The sequence below is a fragment of the Pongo pygmaeus genome, chromosome 20 (genome assembly GCF_028885625.2).
Source record: "Pongo pygmaeus isolate AG05252 chromosome 20, NHGRI_mPonPyg2-v2.0_pri, whole genome shotgun sequence".
NCBI lineage: Eukaryota > Metazoa > Chordata > Mammalia > Primates > Hominidae > Pongo > Pongo pygmaeus.
In genome coordinates this window covers 48,068,458-48,086,560 of record NC_072393.2, presented here as the reverse complement: position 1 = coordinate 48,086,560, position 18,103 = coordinate 48,068,458, and the positions used below count along the sequence as shown (strand labels likewise).

The window sequence follows — 18,103 nt, the reverse complement described above, 5'->3', positions numbered from 1 at the left end:
GGATGCAGTCATCAATGTCATAGGTGCTGGGTGCAGCCCCCTGAGGGCCACAGCTTTTGCCTGATTCTGAAGGAGGGGCCCCAGCCTGGCTGCTATTGGATCTGTGGCCAGATGAGTATAGAGGGCCTAACCCTAATCAGAATGGGCCAAATCCAGGCCTGGGAAACCGTCTCCTGACCTCAGAGGCACATGAGCCCCAGAGCTTGATGATGGTGGTCTCAGGCATGCGCCGGCTTCATCTGACAGCTCCTCTGTTCCATGGGGACCTTGTCCTTGAAAGCTCTTCCCACTGTTTTTCGCCACAGCCCCACTGCCCTTGCTCTTCTGATTGCCTGGATGCCTTCCCACTTGTGCCTAGGAATTCTTCCCACACCCTAGGTCCCCAGTGAAGACCAGGAGCTCCTTTTTGCACTGCCCCTTGCACTCTGCCCACACCCCTCTCTTGTTGCTCTGAGTTCAGCTGGGAGTCCTTTGGAGAACAGCCTGTGGTGTCTCTTGAAATGTAGACCTTGCAAGGTAACTTGGTGATCTTCAGGTCCAGCTATGGGAACACCCCCAGCCAGCACGCAGCCAAGGGACTGGCTCACTAGTCATCAATGCTGTTGACCTACTATGTGTCCAATACTTATGAGCTGCAGTGTTGTAGCTCTTTCAGTATCTAGTAAGGTAGCGGCAACCAGTGCTGCTAAGTGACTTGCCCAGGGCTGAGCCAGAACTTCAAAGCCCACGTTCTTTCAACAACTCCTGACTTTTCCTTCCTAACACCAAGATAGTTGGATCCAGATCAGGCTTTCAAGATCAGAGGATTTGAGATGAGCTCATAAAGCTAGAAGCTGAGATTGGAGAGCTTGAATCAGGGATGAAAGAATTAGGAGGAATAATCCAGGCTGGAAGTGCCCTTAGAGACAAGTCCTGTCTCCTTCATGCAGGTGAGGTGCCTGAGGCCCAGAAAGGGGAAGGGGTTTCCCCAAGGCCACACAGCTGCTAAGAGATGAAGTGGCAATTGAGGGCTTGTTGGACTGGCTTCGCCATGAAACTCCACCCTGTGCAACCCTGAGGGGGAAGGAACGTTGACTGGCAACTGCTACCCACTCGCATCTCATTTCATGCCAGCCAGGGTGGGTGGTCCCAGATGATGTCGACTGGCAGGGAAGAGAGGATCCAGGGCTAGGATACTGGCAGGAAACCGAGGCTCCCGAGGCGGCCTGCGGGAAACTGCTCCCTCTCCTGGGTGATGTAAGTCATTCCCTGGGGTGGGGGCCACTGGGCTATTTCTGGAAGCTGGGATGAGACATGTCTCCTGGCAACATAGTTGCAGCTGAGTTGGTGGTGGTGGGGTGATGGAGAAAGGGATGTTGTCACTCGGGAGGAGAGGACTCTTAACTACTGGCCTCAGCCCCTGAACCCAGTGTCTTCAAAGCACCTCTAACCACATCTAATATGGAATCATAAGTGCTCAGCTCAGCTCCCTAACTGCTGTCCAGGTCAGACCACAGCCCTACCAGACTAGTTGCCCCAGATTCTGGCTGTGTAGGATGTCACAGGTGGCATTTGGCCTTGAAAACTCCAGTGGCTACTCTAACCTTTAATCGCCCACCTAAATCTATTAGCTAGCTTGAAATGTTCCTGCAAGAAGACACCCTTGGTCCCATCTATATCCTCTGAGATCCTTGCTTCCAAGTAGAAAGCCCTTTACAGATACTCTCAAGGCACTTCACATATTAATTAATCTCATCAGAGACCTCCCTGCTTTGTACCTGTAGCCCCAGTACCTCCACAGACTCTCAAAGCCCTTTCCCAATGCTTCTCAACCATCCCTCACCCCTTCAGGTCGCTCAGAGATCCCCTTGGTCACCAGTAATTTCTGTCTCCCACAGACCTTTTTTTTTTTTTCTTTTTTTCAAAACAGAGTCTCACTTTGTTGCCCAGGGTGGAGTGCAGTGGTGCAATCTCAGCCCACTGCAACCTCAGCCTCCCAGGTTCAAGAGATTCTTGTGCCTCAGCTTCCCGAGTAGCTGGGATTACAGGCGTGGGCCACCACGCCCGGCTAATTTTTTAGTGTGTTTTTAGTAGAGATGGGGTTTCCTCCATGTTGGCCAGGCGGGTCTCGAACTTCTGACTGACCTCAAGTGATCCACGGCCTTGACCTCCCAAAGTGCTGGGATTACAAGCATAAGCCATCGCGTCCACCCACCCATAGAACTTTTAGCAGACAGCCTAAGTCCCCTCAGTCTTCTCCACTGGTCCCCAGTAATTATCCTCAGTCAACTAAGCTCATCAAAGACCCCATCACCGACCGCTCCACGGACTCCTCTTAGCCCTTCTAGACACCCATAGGCCTCTCTCAGACGTTTACAACCCTTCCTAGCATCCCTCTAGGAACATTCTCATCCTCTACAAACATCGTGATAGATTGCAGACCGTCACCCTCAAACTCCCACGGACCCCAATCCCCTCGTGGCGATTGGCCACACGCAGCGGCGCATGCCCCACGGGTTCTGGCGGTTAAATAACCCTCGCTATCCTGCCCCATGTCGCCGCCCTTTTGAGCCGTCTTGGTCCCGTGTTGGAATCCGTAGGCCAAGGGGCTTGACTGAAATTTTTACTTTTTGACTCAGAGCTGCCATCAGAGGGCAGCAGGCACCATTTGGCTGGGAAACTGCAACTCCCAGAAACGCCCGCGCCTAGCCGCGCGTGGTGCAGCCACCTGCTTTGCAAGGGAGCGGAAGCGTGTCCGTACTTTGCCTTCTGGGTAATGTAGTCTCAACAGGCTTTGGCGCTACCGACTCCCGCAGTTGTGTCCGCGGGGAATTGCAGTTAGGAACAAACTTATGAGTGGACAGGACTTTCTTCTGGTTTCAGAAAGGACAGGACAGTTAGTATAAACACAAGCTTGGATTAACGTGAAGTCCAGAGACTCCATTTCCCACCATTCCAGGAGGCGGGAGGGGCTGAGAACGCTTTCATTCTACTTCTGAGTATTTCCGGGGGAGGAAGAGACACTCACAGACACAGGAACTCTGTTTCCCCAGCGCCCTTTGGGGGCTACTCTCCTTCGGGTATTAATCGATAAATAGGACGACTCACTGAGTACACAAAACCTGAGGCTACTCTTTGCAGCTGGCTTCCTTATTTTTGGCTTTCCGGGATCCTGTAATTTAGGAAGCGGAAGTCGCAAAACACAGAGTGGGAGGCCCAGTGCCGTGGCTCAAGCCTGAAATACCAGCACGTTGGAGGCTGAGGTAGAATCGCTTGAGCCCAGGAGTTGGAGACCAGCCTGGGCAACATGTCGAAGCCCACCTCCCTATCCCCCACCACCCCAAAAACCAAACCAAACCAAATTAGCTGGGCGTGATGGTGCACGCCTGTAGTCCCACCTACATGGGAGGCTTAGGTGGGGGGATTGCTTGAGCCTGGGAGTTCGAGGCTGCAGTGACCTATGATTGCGCCACTGTCCGCCAGCCTGGGCGACAGAGCGAGACCCTGTCTCAAAACCAAAAACTGAAAACTGAATGGGGGTTCAAGACAGGATTTTAATTTTTGAGACGGAGTCTCACTCTTGTCGCCCAGGCTGGAGTGCAGTGGCGCGATCTCGGCTCACTGCAACCTACGCCTCCCGGGTTCAAGCGTTTCTCCTGCTTCAGCCTCCTGAGTAGCTGGTATTACAGGCGCCCGCCACCACGCCCGGCTAATTTTTGTAATTTTAGTAGAGACGGGGTTTCGCTATGTTGGCCAGGTTGGTCTCGAACTCCTGACCTCGGATGATCCGCCAGCCTCGGCCTCCCAAAGTGCTGGGATTACAGGCGTGAGCTACCGGCGCCCAACCTGAGCCACAGCGCCCGGCCCAGAAATATCCATTCAGCTTCCTGGTGCGAACCACATTGCTAGGAAAAGCTAGACTGTATCCGAAGACTAGTTAGTGTTCTGCGAAACCGCCGGGAACTTTGTTTCCCGAATCTTTGCAGAGTTGCGGTTAGAGAGGGGACATTTTTTCTTTCCTGATCTATGGTCACCTGGAACTTAAAGTTGCTTGGCTCCATTTTCCAGCAGTCCTTGATCGACCTCGGCTCTTTCTTAAAGAAGGACCTGGGGGCGAGGAAGGAGGCGCTGAAACACTTTTAAGTCTCTCCAGGGAACTGCCGCAGTCTCTAACCTTTCGTTCACACGCCCCTGATGGTGGCCATTGGACTCCGCTTCCCGGCAAGCCTCCGCAGACTGGCCTCACAAAGGGTCAGGTCTGGACTATTCCCCAGCATGCTTGGAGCTCATGGGCGATCCCGCCCCCTCAGTCAATGGGGAGGATGCCTCGAACTCCATTTCCCAGAATACACCAGGGCTCGCTGTGGCAACTGCACCGAAGCCTTGGTGCTGACTACACTTCCCGGCAGGGACTGCGGCCTAGCGTACCTGGGAAGAAGAGCGCGTAAACCTACTCCATTTCCTCGCCCATCTCCGGAACTGCAGTAACCACTTGGGGCTTAAAAACCATCTGAGACTCCATTTCCCGGCGTGCTTTAAAAATCGCTTTACACCTGCAATGCGGTGGGGGCGTGGCGACGACTCCATTTCCCGGCTTGCCTCACGGCCCGAGATCCGCAGGTTCACGCGCGCCGACTCAATTTCCCAGAGCGCACCGGGCTCTGGGACGCATACACAGCTAATAGACTGAGTGAGTGGACTCCGTTTCCCAGCGTGCATCAGGCTCTCTGCTTCCCAAAGTGCTTCAGGGCTCCCCGTCGTACAGTCGGCTGACAGATTACTCTGGACTCCATTTCCCGACGTACAGCGCGACCCGTCATTCCCGCCGATCATTCCCGCGGTCTACTCTGAGGCTTTTGTGGACTTCATTTCCCGGCGTGCCACGCGGCTCTCTGTGCGGGCCGAGGGCGGTGACGGCGGCGCAGACGACAGCCGAACTGCATCTCCCGGCGTGCCCCGCGGCGGGCGCTGGGCCGGAGCCGGAGCCCAAGCCCGAGCGGCGCGGCCTGGAAGAGGCCAGAGCCCGGGGGAGGCGGCGGCAGCGGCGGCGGCTGGGGCAGCCCGGGCAGCCCGAGCCCCGCGGCCTGGGCCTGTGCTCGGCGCCATGAGCGGCGGCGGGCCTTCGGGAGGCGGCCCTGGGGGCTCGGGCAGGGCGCGGACCAGCTCGTTCGCGGAGCCAGGCGGCGGAGGCGGAGGCGGCGGCGGCGGCCCCGGAGGCTCGGCCTCTGGCCCAGGCGGCACCGGCGGCGGAAAGGCATCTGTCGGGGCCATGGGTGGGGGCGTCGGGGCCTCGAGCTCCGGGGGTGGACCCGGCGGCAGCGGCGGAGGAGGCAGCGGAGGCCCCGGCGCAGGCACTAGCTTCCCGCCGCCCGGGGTGAAGCTGGGCCGTGAGTACTAGTGGCGCCCGTGTAGGGTGGTGATCAGGGTTCCCAAAGCTCCTCAGACATCCATCAGATTCTTTCATATGCTTAGATAGGAGCTCGAGGTCACTGTGCCTCTCCCCATACCGGGGATCTGAGCCCTCTTCCTCCCAGGAAAAGGAGTCTTGGGGTTACCATCTCTTGGAGATCAGAATTACTCTTGGATCAGAATTACTAACACTCAAAGAAACAGGGGTTACAAGTCCGTGTTCTTCCATTATTGAGGTCTTGGGTTCTTGAGTCTTAAGAACAGGTATCTGACGTTGCTATTCATTATAATATTGGATCAGAGGTCACAGTCGCTTGCAAATGGGGATCTAGGGTTATTGTCTCCTATGAGAACAAGAATAAGACCAACCCCGAAAAAGAGGGATCTGCATTCGCTGTCCTTGAGAAGATGGGGATTTGGAGCGAATATCACTTAGAAGCAGGGCTTTGAGGTTACTGTGTTGTGTCCCCAAAGAATAGGGCCAGGCTTTCCAAACCTGGTACTCAGATCATCTTCCCTATTAAAACCAAGACCTGGCATCATTACCCACCCTAAATCTTGTTGAGCTGTACTGCCAATGGTGAGAATTAATAGTTACTGCTTCTTAGATATAAAGACATTGGGAGTCAGCATATCCTTCAAACCAAGTCCATAGTACATGTTTTAAAATACATGGCTTGGTGTGTCTCCTTTAACAAAAATGGAATGGAGCAGGGTAGCTCACAGTTTCCTATAGAATATGGATCTAAGGTTATACTTGTTTAATAATTGTTCTAAGATATGGTGTCATTGGCTCTGAAAAAAAAAAGTGATGTAGGGTTATCTCCTTCTGAAAGAACACGTCACTGGCCCCTCAAAATGGATTTGGTGGCCGGGCGCGGTGGCTCACGCCTGTAATCCCAGCTACTCGGGAGGCTGAGGCAGGAGAATCGCTTGAACCCAGCAGGCGGAGGTTGCAGTGAGTCAAGATCGTGCCATTGCACTCCAGCCAGGCAACGAGAGCGAAACTGTGTCTCAAAAAAAAAAAAAAAAAAGGATTTGGTTCATCAGTTACTCAAAGGGGTCACTATCCTCTAAGAGTGGCACCAAGGTTTGCCACCATTTGAATAATGGGAATTGGGAATTATAGCTTTCCTTCAAAGGACTGAGGCTGGAATAGCCCCTTGATAATAAAGGTCAGGTTCATCATTCTCATAATTTGGTGCTTGTCCATTAGGGACCACCCACATATAGGGAGGCGTCTGGGTCTCCGGACCACTCAGATGAAGAGGTCAGGTCAGTGTTTTTTTTCTAACCTCAAAGTACCAAAAAGTGAGGGTCAGGGCACTGGTACATATAGCAGGAGAGGACATTCATTTCTGTCACCAAGAACCAATAAAGTTACCAGCTCTACAGGGGAGGACTTAGAGATCAGTATCCTCTAGGCTGTGAGAGAGGTTAGTGCTTTCCTAAAGTAGGAGTACCTCAGGGTTACTGCTCCCTGAAGTGGAAGAGGCTTGGTCAAGCTTTCTCCAAATAGGAGGGGCCAGAGGGCAGTAGATCCAGAGTAGATGGAGTCAACATCTGATGTCTCCCAGTACCACGATGGACCAGTGATCTGTTGCTTCCTAGAAGTAGAAATTTGGGGTTGCCAACCCTTGAAGCAGAGAGATTTAGGTATCAATATCCTCCCATGTGGAGGGGAGCAGGATTTAAGGTTCCCAGAAAGAAAGAGGGGAAAAATCACTGGGAAGGTCCCAGCATCCACCTTTCCTCAAAGAGGAAGAGGGGACAAAGAGGTCCCCAATGAGCTTCCTGCAGAGATTTCCCTTCCTCCCACAGCCCCAGGATGGGGTGATGCGCAGACAGGATGGGTCAGTGGATCGTGTATCCCCTTTGTTCCCCAGGTGACAGCGGGAAGGTGACCACAGTGGTAGCCACTCTAGGCCAAGGCCCAGAGCGCTCCCAAGAGGTGGCTTACACGGACATCAAAGTGATTGGCAATGGCTCATTTGGGGTTGTGTACCAGGCACGGCTGGCAGAGACCAGGGAACTGGTCGCCATCAAGAAGGTTCTCCAGGACAAGAGGTTCAAGGTAGCTTGGGCAGGATGGGGACAGGGAGGTTTGGGGACTGGGTGTGACTGGTGGGAGAACCCCAGCCAGAGAGCTGGAGGCTTGGGTTTCAGAGCCATGGGCCAGAAGAGAAAGAGGGGAAAAGAGGAAATGAGACCTGTGGAAGATGGGAAATGTGGATCCCAGGAGAGCCCAGAGCTTTTACTGGGCATTTGCTCAATGTAAGTGCTTAATAAGCAAATTCTTGTTTAATTTACATAAAGATTCTCTGAGGGTAGGTACTGTGGTTATACCCATTCTAAGTGTAAGCTAAGTTTAAAAGCAGGGAAACAAACTCAGATAAGAGGATTGCCTGAGGTCATAGAGCAAGTGCCCCAGTCAAGGCTGGAATCTGATTCCCAAACCCTCTACCTTAACCATTTGGTTACACTTCTTCCCAGGAGAGAAAGGGACCTGGCAGGGCTAGCATGGGTGGTTCTGAAGGTCGCGCTCTTCCCAGGTGTTTGGCCAGTGCAGGATGGAATGGAGGTGCCCTGTGAGCTAGGAGAGGCTCAGGGAACTAGAAGGAGATGGAGGAAATGGAAGTTGAGGAATAATTGGTGTTTAAGGGCCTGGCATTTGGAGCTTAGGCTAGTCTGGATGTAGGAGAACTGAGTCTAGACTGGAAAGGAACCAGACCAAGGCCTCGGTCTTGGCAGGGAGGGCCCTTGGGCAGGAGGAGCTCCAGGGTGTCAGAATTTGATTGGAGTTGAGTTCCAGAAGTAAGAGGGATGTAGGGGCAGGGAGTTCCTAGGCCTCACTGAGGAATAGAGAATGGGGAAGAATGCTAAGACCGCATTCTGGGAAAAGTCCGATGCCTGGAGTCTGGGACTCAGGATCCTAGATAGAGTTCAAGGACCCAGATGCTTCCACGGGACCAGAGTGAGCTGGATGGCCACTACCTGTCTGTTGTTGCTTGTGCCATGTAGGGGGGCAAGCCTCATGTGCCCACACCTGATTTTTTTTTTTCTTTTTTTTTGAGATGGAGTCTTACTCTGTCACCCAGGCTGGAGTGCAGTGGCACGATCTTGGCCCGCTGCAACCTCTGCCTCCCGGGTTCAAGTGATTCTCGTGCCTCAACCACCTGAGTAGCTGGGATTGCAGGTGTGGGCCACTACGCCCGGCTAATTTTTTTTTTTTGTATTTTTAGTAGAGACAGGGTTTTGCCATGTTGGCCAGGCTGGTCTCGAACTCCTGACCTCAAGTAATCCGCCCCCGCCTCGACCTCCCAAAGTGCTGGTATTACAGGCATGAGCCAGCATACCTAGCCCTGATTTTTCAAGCAAACTGAAAACTGGATTTAGATGTGAAATCTTTTTTTTTTTTTGAGACGGAGTCTAATGCTGTCACCCAGGCTGGAGTGTGATGGCGTGATCTCGGGTCACTGCAACCTCTGTCTCCCGGGTTCAAGCGATTCTTCTGCCTCAGCCTCCCTAGTAGCTGGGACTACAGGCGTGTGCCACCACTCTCGGCTAATTTTTTGTATTTCTAGTGGGGATGGGGTTTCACCATGTTAGCCAGGATGGTCTCTATTTTTTTTTTTTTTTTAAGACAGAATCTTCTTCTGTCACCAAAGCTGGAGTGCAGTGGTGTGATGTCGGCTCACTGCAACCTCTGCCTCCTGGGTTCAAGCGCTGCAATCTCTGCCTCCTGGGTTCAAGCAATTCTTGTACCTCATCCACCTGAGTAGTTGGAATCACAGGCGTGCGCCACCATGCCCAGCTAATTTTTTTTGTATTTTTAGTAGAGATGGGGTTTTGCCATGTTGGCCAGGCTGGTCTCGAACTCCTGGCCTCAAGTGATTTCCCTGCCTTGGCCTCTCAAAGTGCTGGGATTACAGGTGTGAGCCACCATGCCCAGCTGTTTTTTATTTTATTTTATTTTATTTTTATTTTAAGGCTGGGTATGGCAGCTCACGCCTGTAATCCTTGAACTTGGAGGGCCTGAGGCAGGAGGATTGTTTGAGACTAGGAATTCAAAACCAACCTGGCCAACATAGCCAGGTTCTTTTTAAAAAAATGATAATAATAAATAAATTTTATATTATCTTTTATTTATTTTATTTATTATTATTATTTTTTGAGACGGAGTCTGTCGCCCAGGCTGGAGTACAGTGGCACGATCTCAGCTCACTGCAAGCTCTGCCTCCTGGGTTCACGCCATTCTCCTGCCTCAGCCTCCTGAGTAGCTGGGACTACAGGCGCCTGCCACCATGCTCGGCTAATTTTTTTTGTATTTTTAGTAGAGACAGGGTTTCACCGTGTTAACCAGGATGGTCTCAATCTCCTCACCTCGTGATCCACCCACCTCAGCCTCCCAAAGTGCTGGGATTACAGGCGTCAGCCACCACGCCTGGCCCTGGCCTATCCTTTTTAAAACTTTATTTTGGAGAAAAAAATCAGAAGGTGCCATTTGGTTTTTATATGTCAGCAATAAGTTGAAATTTTTTTTTTTTTTTTTTTAAAGTGGGGTGGCTGGGCGCAGTGCCTCATGCCTGTAATCCCAGCACTTTGGGAGGCTGAGGCCTGTGGATCACGAGGTCAGGGAGGCCGAGGCAGGTGGATCACGAGGTCAGGAGATCGAGACCATCCTGGCTAACGTGGTGAAACCCCATCTCTACTAAAAATACAAAAATTAGCTGGGCGTTGTGGTGCATGCCTGTAATCCCAGCTACTTGGAAGGCTGAGGCAGGAGAATCGCTTGAACCAGGGAGGCAGAGGTTGCAGTGAGCCGATATCGAGCCACTGCATGCCAGCCTGGCAACAGAGCAAGACTCTGTCTCAAAAAAAAAAAAAAAAAAAAAATGGAGTGAAGAAAACACATCTGTGGCCTGGGTTTAACCTGTGGGCTTCCAGCTCATGTGGGAGGGGAATAGTCTGGAGACAAGGAATTGGGGGATACTCCAGGGGACCCTGGAGCTGGGACACAGGGAGTAGCTGCCTGGCTATTGTTGGGAGTGAGTGTGAGTAGGGAGGAGCAGCCGAGAGAGTTGGCCATATTCTGAGACCCTCCCTTTGCCCTCAAGAACCGAGAGCTGCAGATCATGCGTAAGCTGGACCACTGCAATATTGTGAGGCTGAGATACTTTTTCTACTCCAGTGGCGAGAAGGTGAGACCTCGAGGTGGTGGTGGTGGGTTGCTCCAGCCATTTTCCTGCCTGCCTGCCTTTCCCCCACTGCTCCCTGCACACCTTCCTTCCCCCTCCTCACTCTTCTCACAGTGCCTCACACCTCTCCTTTGCTCCCTGCAGAAAGACGAGCTTTACCTAAATCTGGTGCTGGAATATGTGCCCGAGACAGTGTACCGGGTGGCCCGCCACTTCACCAAGGCCAAGTTGACCATCCCTATCCTCTATGTCAAGGTAGGCCGGAAGATGGGCTGCTGGGACCCAGGCCTACAAAGCCAGGGGCTCTGGAGCCTCCTGCCTTTTATGGGATCCCTCATCCGCCAAGTTTATGTTGGTTTTTGGAGGACCCATGTCCCCTGCTGTTGTTCCTATAACCCCCAGAGTTGGAGCTCGCCTAACACAGGGGAGGCCAAGGCAGGCAAGGCCTGACTGAATCAGGAAGGCAGCCTGACCTGGGGCTGCAGAGGCTGCCAGGTACTTGCTCAGGTCCATACAGGGAGTCCAGTGGCACCAGAGATGTTGGAGTTAGCTCAGGATAAGGGGGTGGTGGGGACCAGGACTGCACAGAGACAGCTGCTGAGGCCAGAGTTCGGGCTTTTAGAGCCTTGGCTGGGGGTAGGTGGGAAGGAGTTAGGGTTGGAGGAAGGTTAGCATCCACAGAGCCAGGAATGCATCTCCATCCATCGTCTGTGCAGGCTCATTCCCCAGTGTCTGGCATCGTGCCCTGGGTGTTACAGACCTTCAGGAGGTGTTTGAATGAATGAATGAATGATTGCAGCCCAGGGATGATGTGGCGAACAGGCTGGAGCAGCCTACTGCATTGGAAGGAGGTGGGTGGGTTTGTTTGCTGGAGGTCACTTGGGGCTCAGCTGCTGCTCCTGCTGGCTTTACGTACCCAAGCGCGGGTGAGCTGATGTGGCCTCTACCAGTGGTTGTGGCTGTTGGACCTCACTTCCCAGGAGGGGAGCTCTCTGGTTTGGCGAATCTGTCCTGTGGCTGCCTGCATACGAGGCCCAGGGCTGAGGAATTCCAGAGGCACCACTGACTGCGACCCAGGCCTTGCCCTTGAAGAGCTCTCAGTTTGGTAGGGTAGAAACGCATCATCACAGAAAACTATTAAATGAACTAGCTGCTGCTGTACCAGAAGGAGCACAGGGAATTCTGGAAATGGAGGAAGCACCCAGCCTGGTTTGTGGGTGAGAAGGATCAAGGAAGGCTTCCTGGAGGAGACCAAGCACAGGGCAAGGAAGTGGCATCTTTGGCCGAGGGGAACTAGAATAAAAGGAAGGGGGCCTAGGAAGCAGCCGTGTCAGGACCTGGTCTGTCTAGGCCCTGGGGGATGCAGCAGTGACTGAAACTCAAAGTCCTGCTCTCATGGTACTTCTGCTCTAGTCAGTGGGAGGGAGAGTGGCAGGAAAATGGAGCTGGAGAGGGGCAGGCTCAGGGGTGGTTGTGATTGTCGGATTAAGGAGCCAGTGGTTTTGGTGAGGGGGAAGCTGAGTGCCTGGCTCCCTAGCCTGTTTTATGACAACCTTTCGACGTACCTTACTCATCAGGCTTCTGCCAAGGGTTGTGATTAAAGCAGTGGTTCTCAGAGTGTGGTCCGGGGACCAGCATCAGTGCTGGAGAGCTTGTTGCAAATGCCTCATTCAGAGCTCACTGATCAGAAACTCTGAGAGTGGGGCCCAGCAGTCCCTGTTTTTTTGTTTTGAGACAGGGTCTCACTCTGTCACCCAGGCTGGAGTGCAGTGGTGCGATCTCGGCTCACTGCAACCTCTGCCTCCTGAGTTCAAGTGATTCTTCTGCCTCAGCCTCCTGAGTAGCTGGGATTACAGGTGCGCACCACCACGCCTGGCTAATTTTTGTATTTTTAGTAGAGACGGGATCTCAACATGTTGGCGAGGCTGGTCTTGGCCTCCCAAAATACTGGGATTACAGGCGTGACCCACCACGCCCAGCCAGTAGTCCCTGTTTTAACAAGTCCTTCAAGTGATTGTGGTGCACATTAAGAGAACCAAGGGTTTCAAACGGGTTTCCCCAAAGCTGTGGGGGCAGCAGGGAGAGTGGGCCTGGAAGGGCTCTTCAGGCCAAGCTGGTGGGGTAGTGGTGCTGTATGGGGAAAGCTGGGCTAAAGTTCTGCTATCCTGTGCCTGCCCCAGGTGTACATGTACCAGCTCTTCCGCAGCTTGGCCTACATCCACTCCCAGGGCGTGTGTCACCGCGACATCAAGCCCCAGAACCTGCTGGTGGACCCTGACACTGCTGTCCTCAAGCTCTGCGATTTTGGCAGGTGGGCCTGGGGCATGTTGGGTGGCTGAAGAGGTGGGGGGGACCCCAACCCTTGCCTCATGTGTACCCCTGCCCATCTCTTCCCACAGTGCAAAGCAGTTGGTCCGAGGGGAGCCCAATGTCTCCTACATCTGTTCTCGCTACTACCGGGCCCCTGAGCTCATCTTTGGAGCCACTGATTACACCTCATCCATCGGTCAGAGTTATGGGAGGGTGGCGGGGGGAGTGGCAATCTGGGAAGTTTTGGAGTTTTCTGTGTGCTGTATGCCAAGCTTGGTGATGAAAGCTTAACTTCTGTTCTTGTATCCAGTCCTCACAAACTTAGGAGGCTGATGCTGTTGAATGCTAATTTTACAGATGAGCTTAGAGCTGTGAGGCCGCCTGCCTGCACTGGCACCACTGGGACTGGGCAGGACTGGGATTTGAAAGCTGACCTGACTCCAGAGTCCATACCAGCTCTGGAACCTCCCTGTCAGCCCTCTGTTCTCAGCTAGGGGGAAGGGCTGCCGGAGACCTTGGGGGAACCGGGAAGCAAGGCTTTGCCACCATGAAGGTGCAACTTGCTCCCAGGGCCTCTGTGTCCTTCCCTGTTTGTGGGGACAACTGCCATTTTCCAGGCATGAGGGGAAGTCTGAATTGAGGGAATGGGCATGAGAGTTTGAAAGGGCACCTTCCACAGCAGCATGACGAACTGTGGAGTCCTTAGGTATGAACTCGTGCTGTGGGGTTCAAGGTACAAAGCAGGGAGGGGTGAGACTGCCAGGCTGCAGCTCTTCTCATGGGCAGGATAGAGGTTGGAACAAGAGGAAGGCAGTCCAGGATTTAAGGCTGTACCTTCCTGTGGCCCAAAGAACATGGGTGCCTGTTGGCAGGTTTGGGCCTAATTTGGTCTGTCGTCCAAGGCTAGTGGGAGAGAAGGAGCTCATTGGGGTCCTTAGCAGAGACAGGAACTGAGGGCTGGAAACACACCTAGACTAGAGTGCAGCAAAGGCAGGGTCAAGGTCGGGCCCATGTTTCTAAGCTGCATGTGACCTTGGGCCAGGTGCTTTGTCTTTGAGAAAACGGGGCTCCTGACACTCTTAGGATGGCCACGAGGAATAAAAGCACTGGGAGGTTGGTGGCCCAACTCGCCTAGCCCTGACGCTCCCTCCATTTCCCCTCAGATGTTTGGTCAGCTGGCTGTGTACTGGCGGAGCTCCTCCTGGGCCAGCCCATCTTCCCTGGGGACAGTGGGGTGGACCAGCTGGTGGAGATCATCAAGGTGAGGGGCGGGGCTGGGGTGGGCAGGGGGTGGGGCTGAGGGATGGGGCCCTTGTCTCAGACCCCTCCCTCTCTTTACAGGTGCTGGGAACACCAACCCGGGAACAAATCCGAGAGATGAACCCCAACTACACGGAGTTCAAGTTCCCTCAGATTAAAGCTCACCCCTGGACAAAGGTGGGGCAGGGCTAGGGGCTCAGGGCAGTATGGCTGAGAGCTGGTCCCCCTTGGAGGTCAACTGTTCTGTGGACCTAGCCTCAGAATCATGGCTTGGGAGGATTTGAAGAATTATCCAGGGATCAATAACTTCCATCCGCTTTCAAAGTTTATGGCATTTTAAAAGTTGAGAACCCACAAGTAAATTCAAGATTCCAATTTTTATGGAGGGTCAGCAGGGCTCATATAGTCCCAGACCTGGGCTGCCTGCTTACCCAATACAAACTGACCTCTCCTTAGTGGTTGGGCCTTAGTTTCTTCATTTGGAAGGTGGGAGTGTGGGAAGTAGCCAGTCATAACTTGCCGCAGGCACTGTGGCAGTGAGCTAACAGGAGTACGCTAGTGTCCAGGGCATCTCACCCTCATGACCCCTGCACCCATCCCTCAGGTGTTCAAATCTCGAACGCCGCCAGAGGCCATCGCGCTCTGCTCTAGCCTGCTGGAGTACACCCCGTCCTCAAGGCTCTCCCCGCTAGAGGCCTGTGCGCACAGCTTCTTTGATGAACTGCGATGTCTGGGAACCCAGCTGCCTAACAACCGCCCACTTCCCCCTCTCTTCAACTTCAGTGCTGGTGGTGAGGGCATAGCCTGGGATCTGGGGAGTGGGGCGGGGTGGGGGGCAGCCAAAGATTGTGAAGAGGTTGGTGTTGAAGCAGGAGTGGGGAGCTAAGGGCAGGGTACAAAGCAGACCTAGGGCTCAGGAAAGATGACTCCCAGATTCAGGGGGAATCGAATCTGCTTCAGTTGTGCTTTACTGTGATTTGCCTCGTGCTAAGCTTTTTCTGGTTTTTCATTGAGAGGTCTGTGGCTGAAGGTGTCCACAAACAACTGGCCTTCCCAATAGCTGGGTTCCCATTTAGTGCCCATCATAACCCTGCTGTAGTCTACCCTGACTGGCATGTCAATTCCTGTTTCTAGAACTCTCCATCCAACCGTCTCTCAACGCCATTCTCATCCCTCCTCACTTGAGGTCCCCAGCGGGCACTACCACCCTCACCCAGTCCTCACAAGGTAAGTGGGGACCATCTGCTGGGGGTTAAAGTATCTCCCAGCCTGGGGAGGGTGGGGCTGTTCGCTCAGTGGCTGGGTTTCCTGAATGTATTTTTAAATCATTGACATTTTGATGGCATAGGAAGCACATCTTACAACATGTGAATGACCACCTTTAGAGGGCATTCTTGCATACAAATGTTTAAATGTGTTTAATGCCAATGGGAAAGCCAGAGAAATAACGTTTGGCCTGAACACAAACAAAAAGTTGAATTCGTTGCCCAAGTTTTTTTGTTTTTTTTTTTTTTTTTTTTTTTTTTTGGTGATAGAGTTTCACTCGCCACCCAGGCTGCAGTGCAGTGGCTCAATCTCGGCTCACTGCAGTCTCCGCCTCCTGGGCTCAGGCAATTCTCCTGCCTCAGCCTCTGAGTAGCTGGGATTACAGACGCACACCACTACGCCTGGCTAATTTTTGTATTTTTACTAGACATGAGGTTTCACCATGTTGGCCAGACTGGTCTTGAACTTCAGGTGATTTTCCTGCTTGGCCTCCTAAAGTACTGGGATTACAGGTGTGAGCCACTGCGCCTGGCCATGGTGCCCACATTTAAAAATGGGGCTATTTTATGTAAAAATTCATATTTCCTGTTTCTCTTGGGGAAGAAAAATCAGATTGGGCAGCAATGGGCCCGCCCATCCTACTGACAGTAGACAGTGGGCGCCCTTTTTTAGACGGAGTCTTGCTCTGTTGCCCAGGCTGGAGTGCAGTGGCACAATCCCGGCTCACTGCAACTTCTGCCTCCTGGGTTCAAGTGATTCTCCTGCCTCAGCCTCCCAAGTACCTGGGATTACATGCGCATACCACCATGCCTGGCTTATTTTTGTATTTTGAGTAGAGATGGGGTTTCACCATGTTGGCCAGGCTGGTCTTGAACTGCTGACCTTGTGATCTGCCCACCTTGGCCTCCCAAAGTGCTGGGATTACAGGCGTGAGCCACTGTGCCCAGCCCAGCCACCCCCTTATATGGAGCCTGGCACTCTGGTGTGTCACTCAGTTACTATCCTGGCCCTTTAGCACTTGAGTTTGCAACCCTTCACCTAAAGTAACAGCTTGTAACTTTTAATGTAGCATCTATGACAAGAGAATTCCTACTTTTGGGTTGGGCGAAAGACAAAGGCTAACTCTGCTCCTTCCCTCCCTCCCTCCAGCTTTAACTGAGACTCCGACCAGCTCAGACTGGCAGTCGACCGATGCCACACCTACCCTCACTAACTCCTCCTGAGGGCCCCACCAAGCACCCTTCCACTTCCATCTGGGAGCCCCAAGAGGGGCTGGGAAGGGGGGCCATAGCCCATCAAGCTCCTGCCCTGGCTGGGCCCCTAGACTAGAGGGCAGAGGTAAATGAGTCCCTGTCTCCACCTCCAGTCCCTCCCTCACCAGCCTCACCCCTGTGGTGGGCTTTTTAAGAGGATTTTAACTGGTTGTGGGGAGGGAAGAGAAGGACAGGGTGTTGGGGGGATGAGGACCTCCTACCCCCTTGGCCCCCTCCCCTCCCCCAGACCTCCACCTCCTCCAGACCCCCTCCCCTCCTGTGTCCCTTGTAAATAGAACCAGCCCAGCCCATCTCCTCTTCCCTTCCCTGGTCCCCGGGTGTAAATAGATTGTTATAATTTTTTTCTTAAAGAAAACGTCGATTCGCACCGTCCAACCTGGCCCCGCCCCTCCTACAGCTGTAACTCCCCTCCTGTCCTCTGCCCCCAAGGTCTACTCCCTCCTCACCCCACCCTGGAGGGCCAGGGGAGTGGAGAGAGCTCCTGATGTCTTAGTTTCCACAGTAAGGTTTGCCTGTGTACAGACCTCCGTTCAATAAATTATTGGCATGAAAACCTGCTTTCTGTCTGGCTGCCTGTTTCCACGGAGGTGGTGGGGGCTCCCGGGGGGGGACTGTTCTGGGACAGGAGTGAGCTGCATCTCAGGCAGAGGGCTGTCCGAAGGCCCTGGCTCAGGTGCCCAACCTTCTCGCACCGTGGCTTTCTCTGCACGTGTGGTGATGAGCTCCATCTGGGTTATCTGCTGTAGAGGCCTAGGAGGAGCCTGCTCCATGACCCAGCATAAATCATCTGCTTCTGCTTAGGGAGGGAGGGATTAACCTCCCAGTAACTGGTGAGCCAATTGGGGATCAGAGAGGGGAAGGCCATGGAGCTTAAGTGACAGAGTCAGGACTTGAACAATGGGCTGTCTGTCTTAGCCCAAGCTGCCTGCTGCTCTAGGGTCTGGGGGGACATGAGATGATGATGAGTCACTCAGGCCAAAACTTAGCCTGCTTGTAGACTCTTTGTTGGGTGGCCATGGCTGGAGGCAGAACCCTAGAAGATTCCAAGCCTTCATTTCCAAGTCTTAAACAGGACACCTACCTGGTCCACCTCTTAGGGATGTTGGGAAGTGACAACCCTGTGAAGGTGGGGGCAGAGAACTTGACTTTTATCCTCACTTAAAACATGCTGGGGCCAGATAGTGGGGCATGGGCGGAGGAAATGTTATCTCCTCCACATGGCACCAAGCGTGAGTGTGGCCAGGACACCCCAGAGGTGGAAGGGGGCCTGGGGAGGAGCAATGGGTATGCCCCCTACTGGATTCCACTGGTGAACAAAAAGGGAGGAGTTTCAAATGTCCCAGATGGAGTGAAGGGATTGTTCCTGTGGGGTCTGGGCTCTCCAGTTTGCTCACCCCACTCCAGGGG

The 18,103-nt window shown here is 53.4% G+C and overlaps 1 protein-coding gene across 1 annotated transcript; it reads left to right on the top strand.

Moving 5' to 3' along the window:
* Positions 1 to 4,911: 4,911 nt before the first annotated feature.
* GSK3A (glycogen synthase kinase 3 alpha) lies at positions 4,912 to 17,253 on the top strand. Its single transcript, XM_054463357.2, has 11 exons — positions 4,912 to 5,366; positions 7,275 to 7,462; positions 10,506 to 10,589; positions 10,731 to 10,841; positions 12,767 to 12,897; positions 12,986 to 13,092; positions 14,060 to 14,157; positions 14,238 to 14,333; positions 14,761 to 14,947; positions 15,291 to 15,383; positions 16,572 to 17,253. The coding sequence occupies exons 1-11, from the start codon at positions 5,084 to 5,086 to the stop codon at positions 16,643 to 16,645; spliced, it is 1,452 nt and encodes a 483-aa protein (XP_054319332.1). The 5' UTR covers positions 4,912 to 5,083; the 3' UTR covers positions 16,646 to 17,253.
* Positions 17,254 to 18,103: the final 850 nt, after the last annotated feature.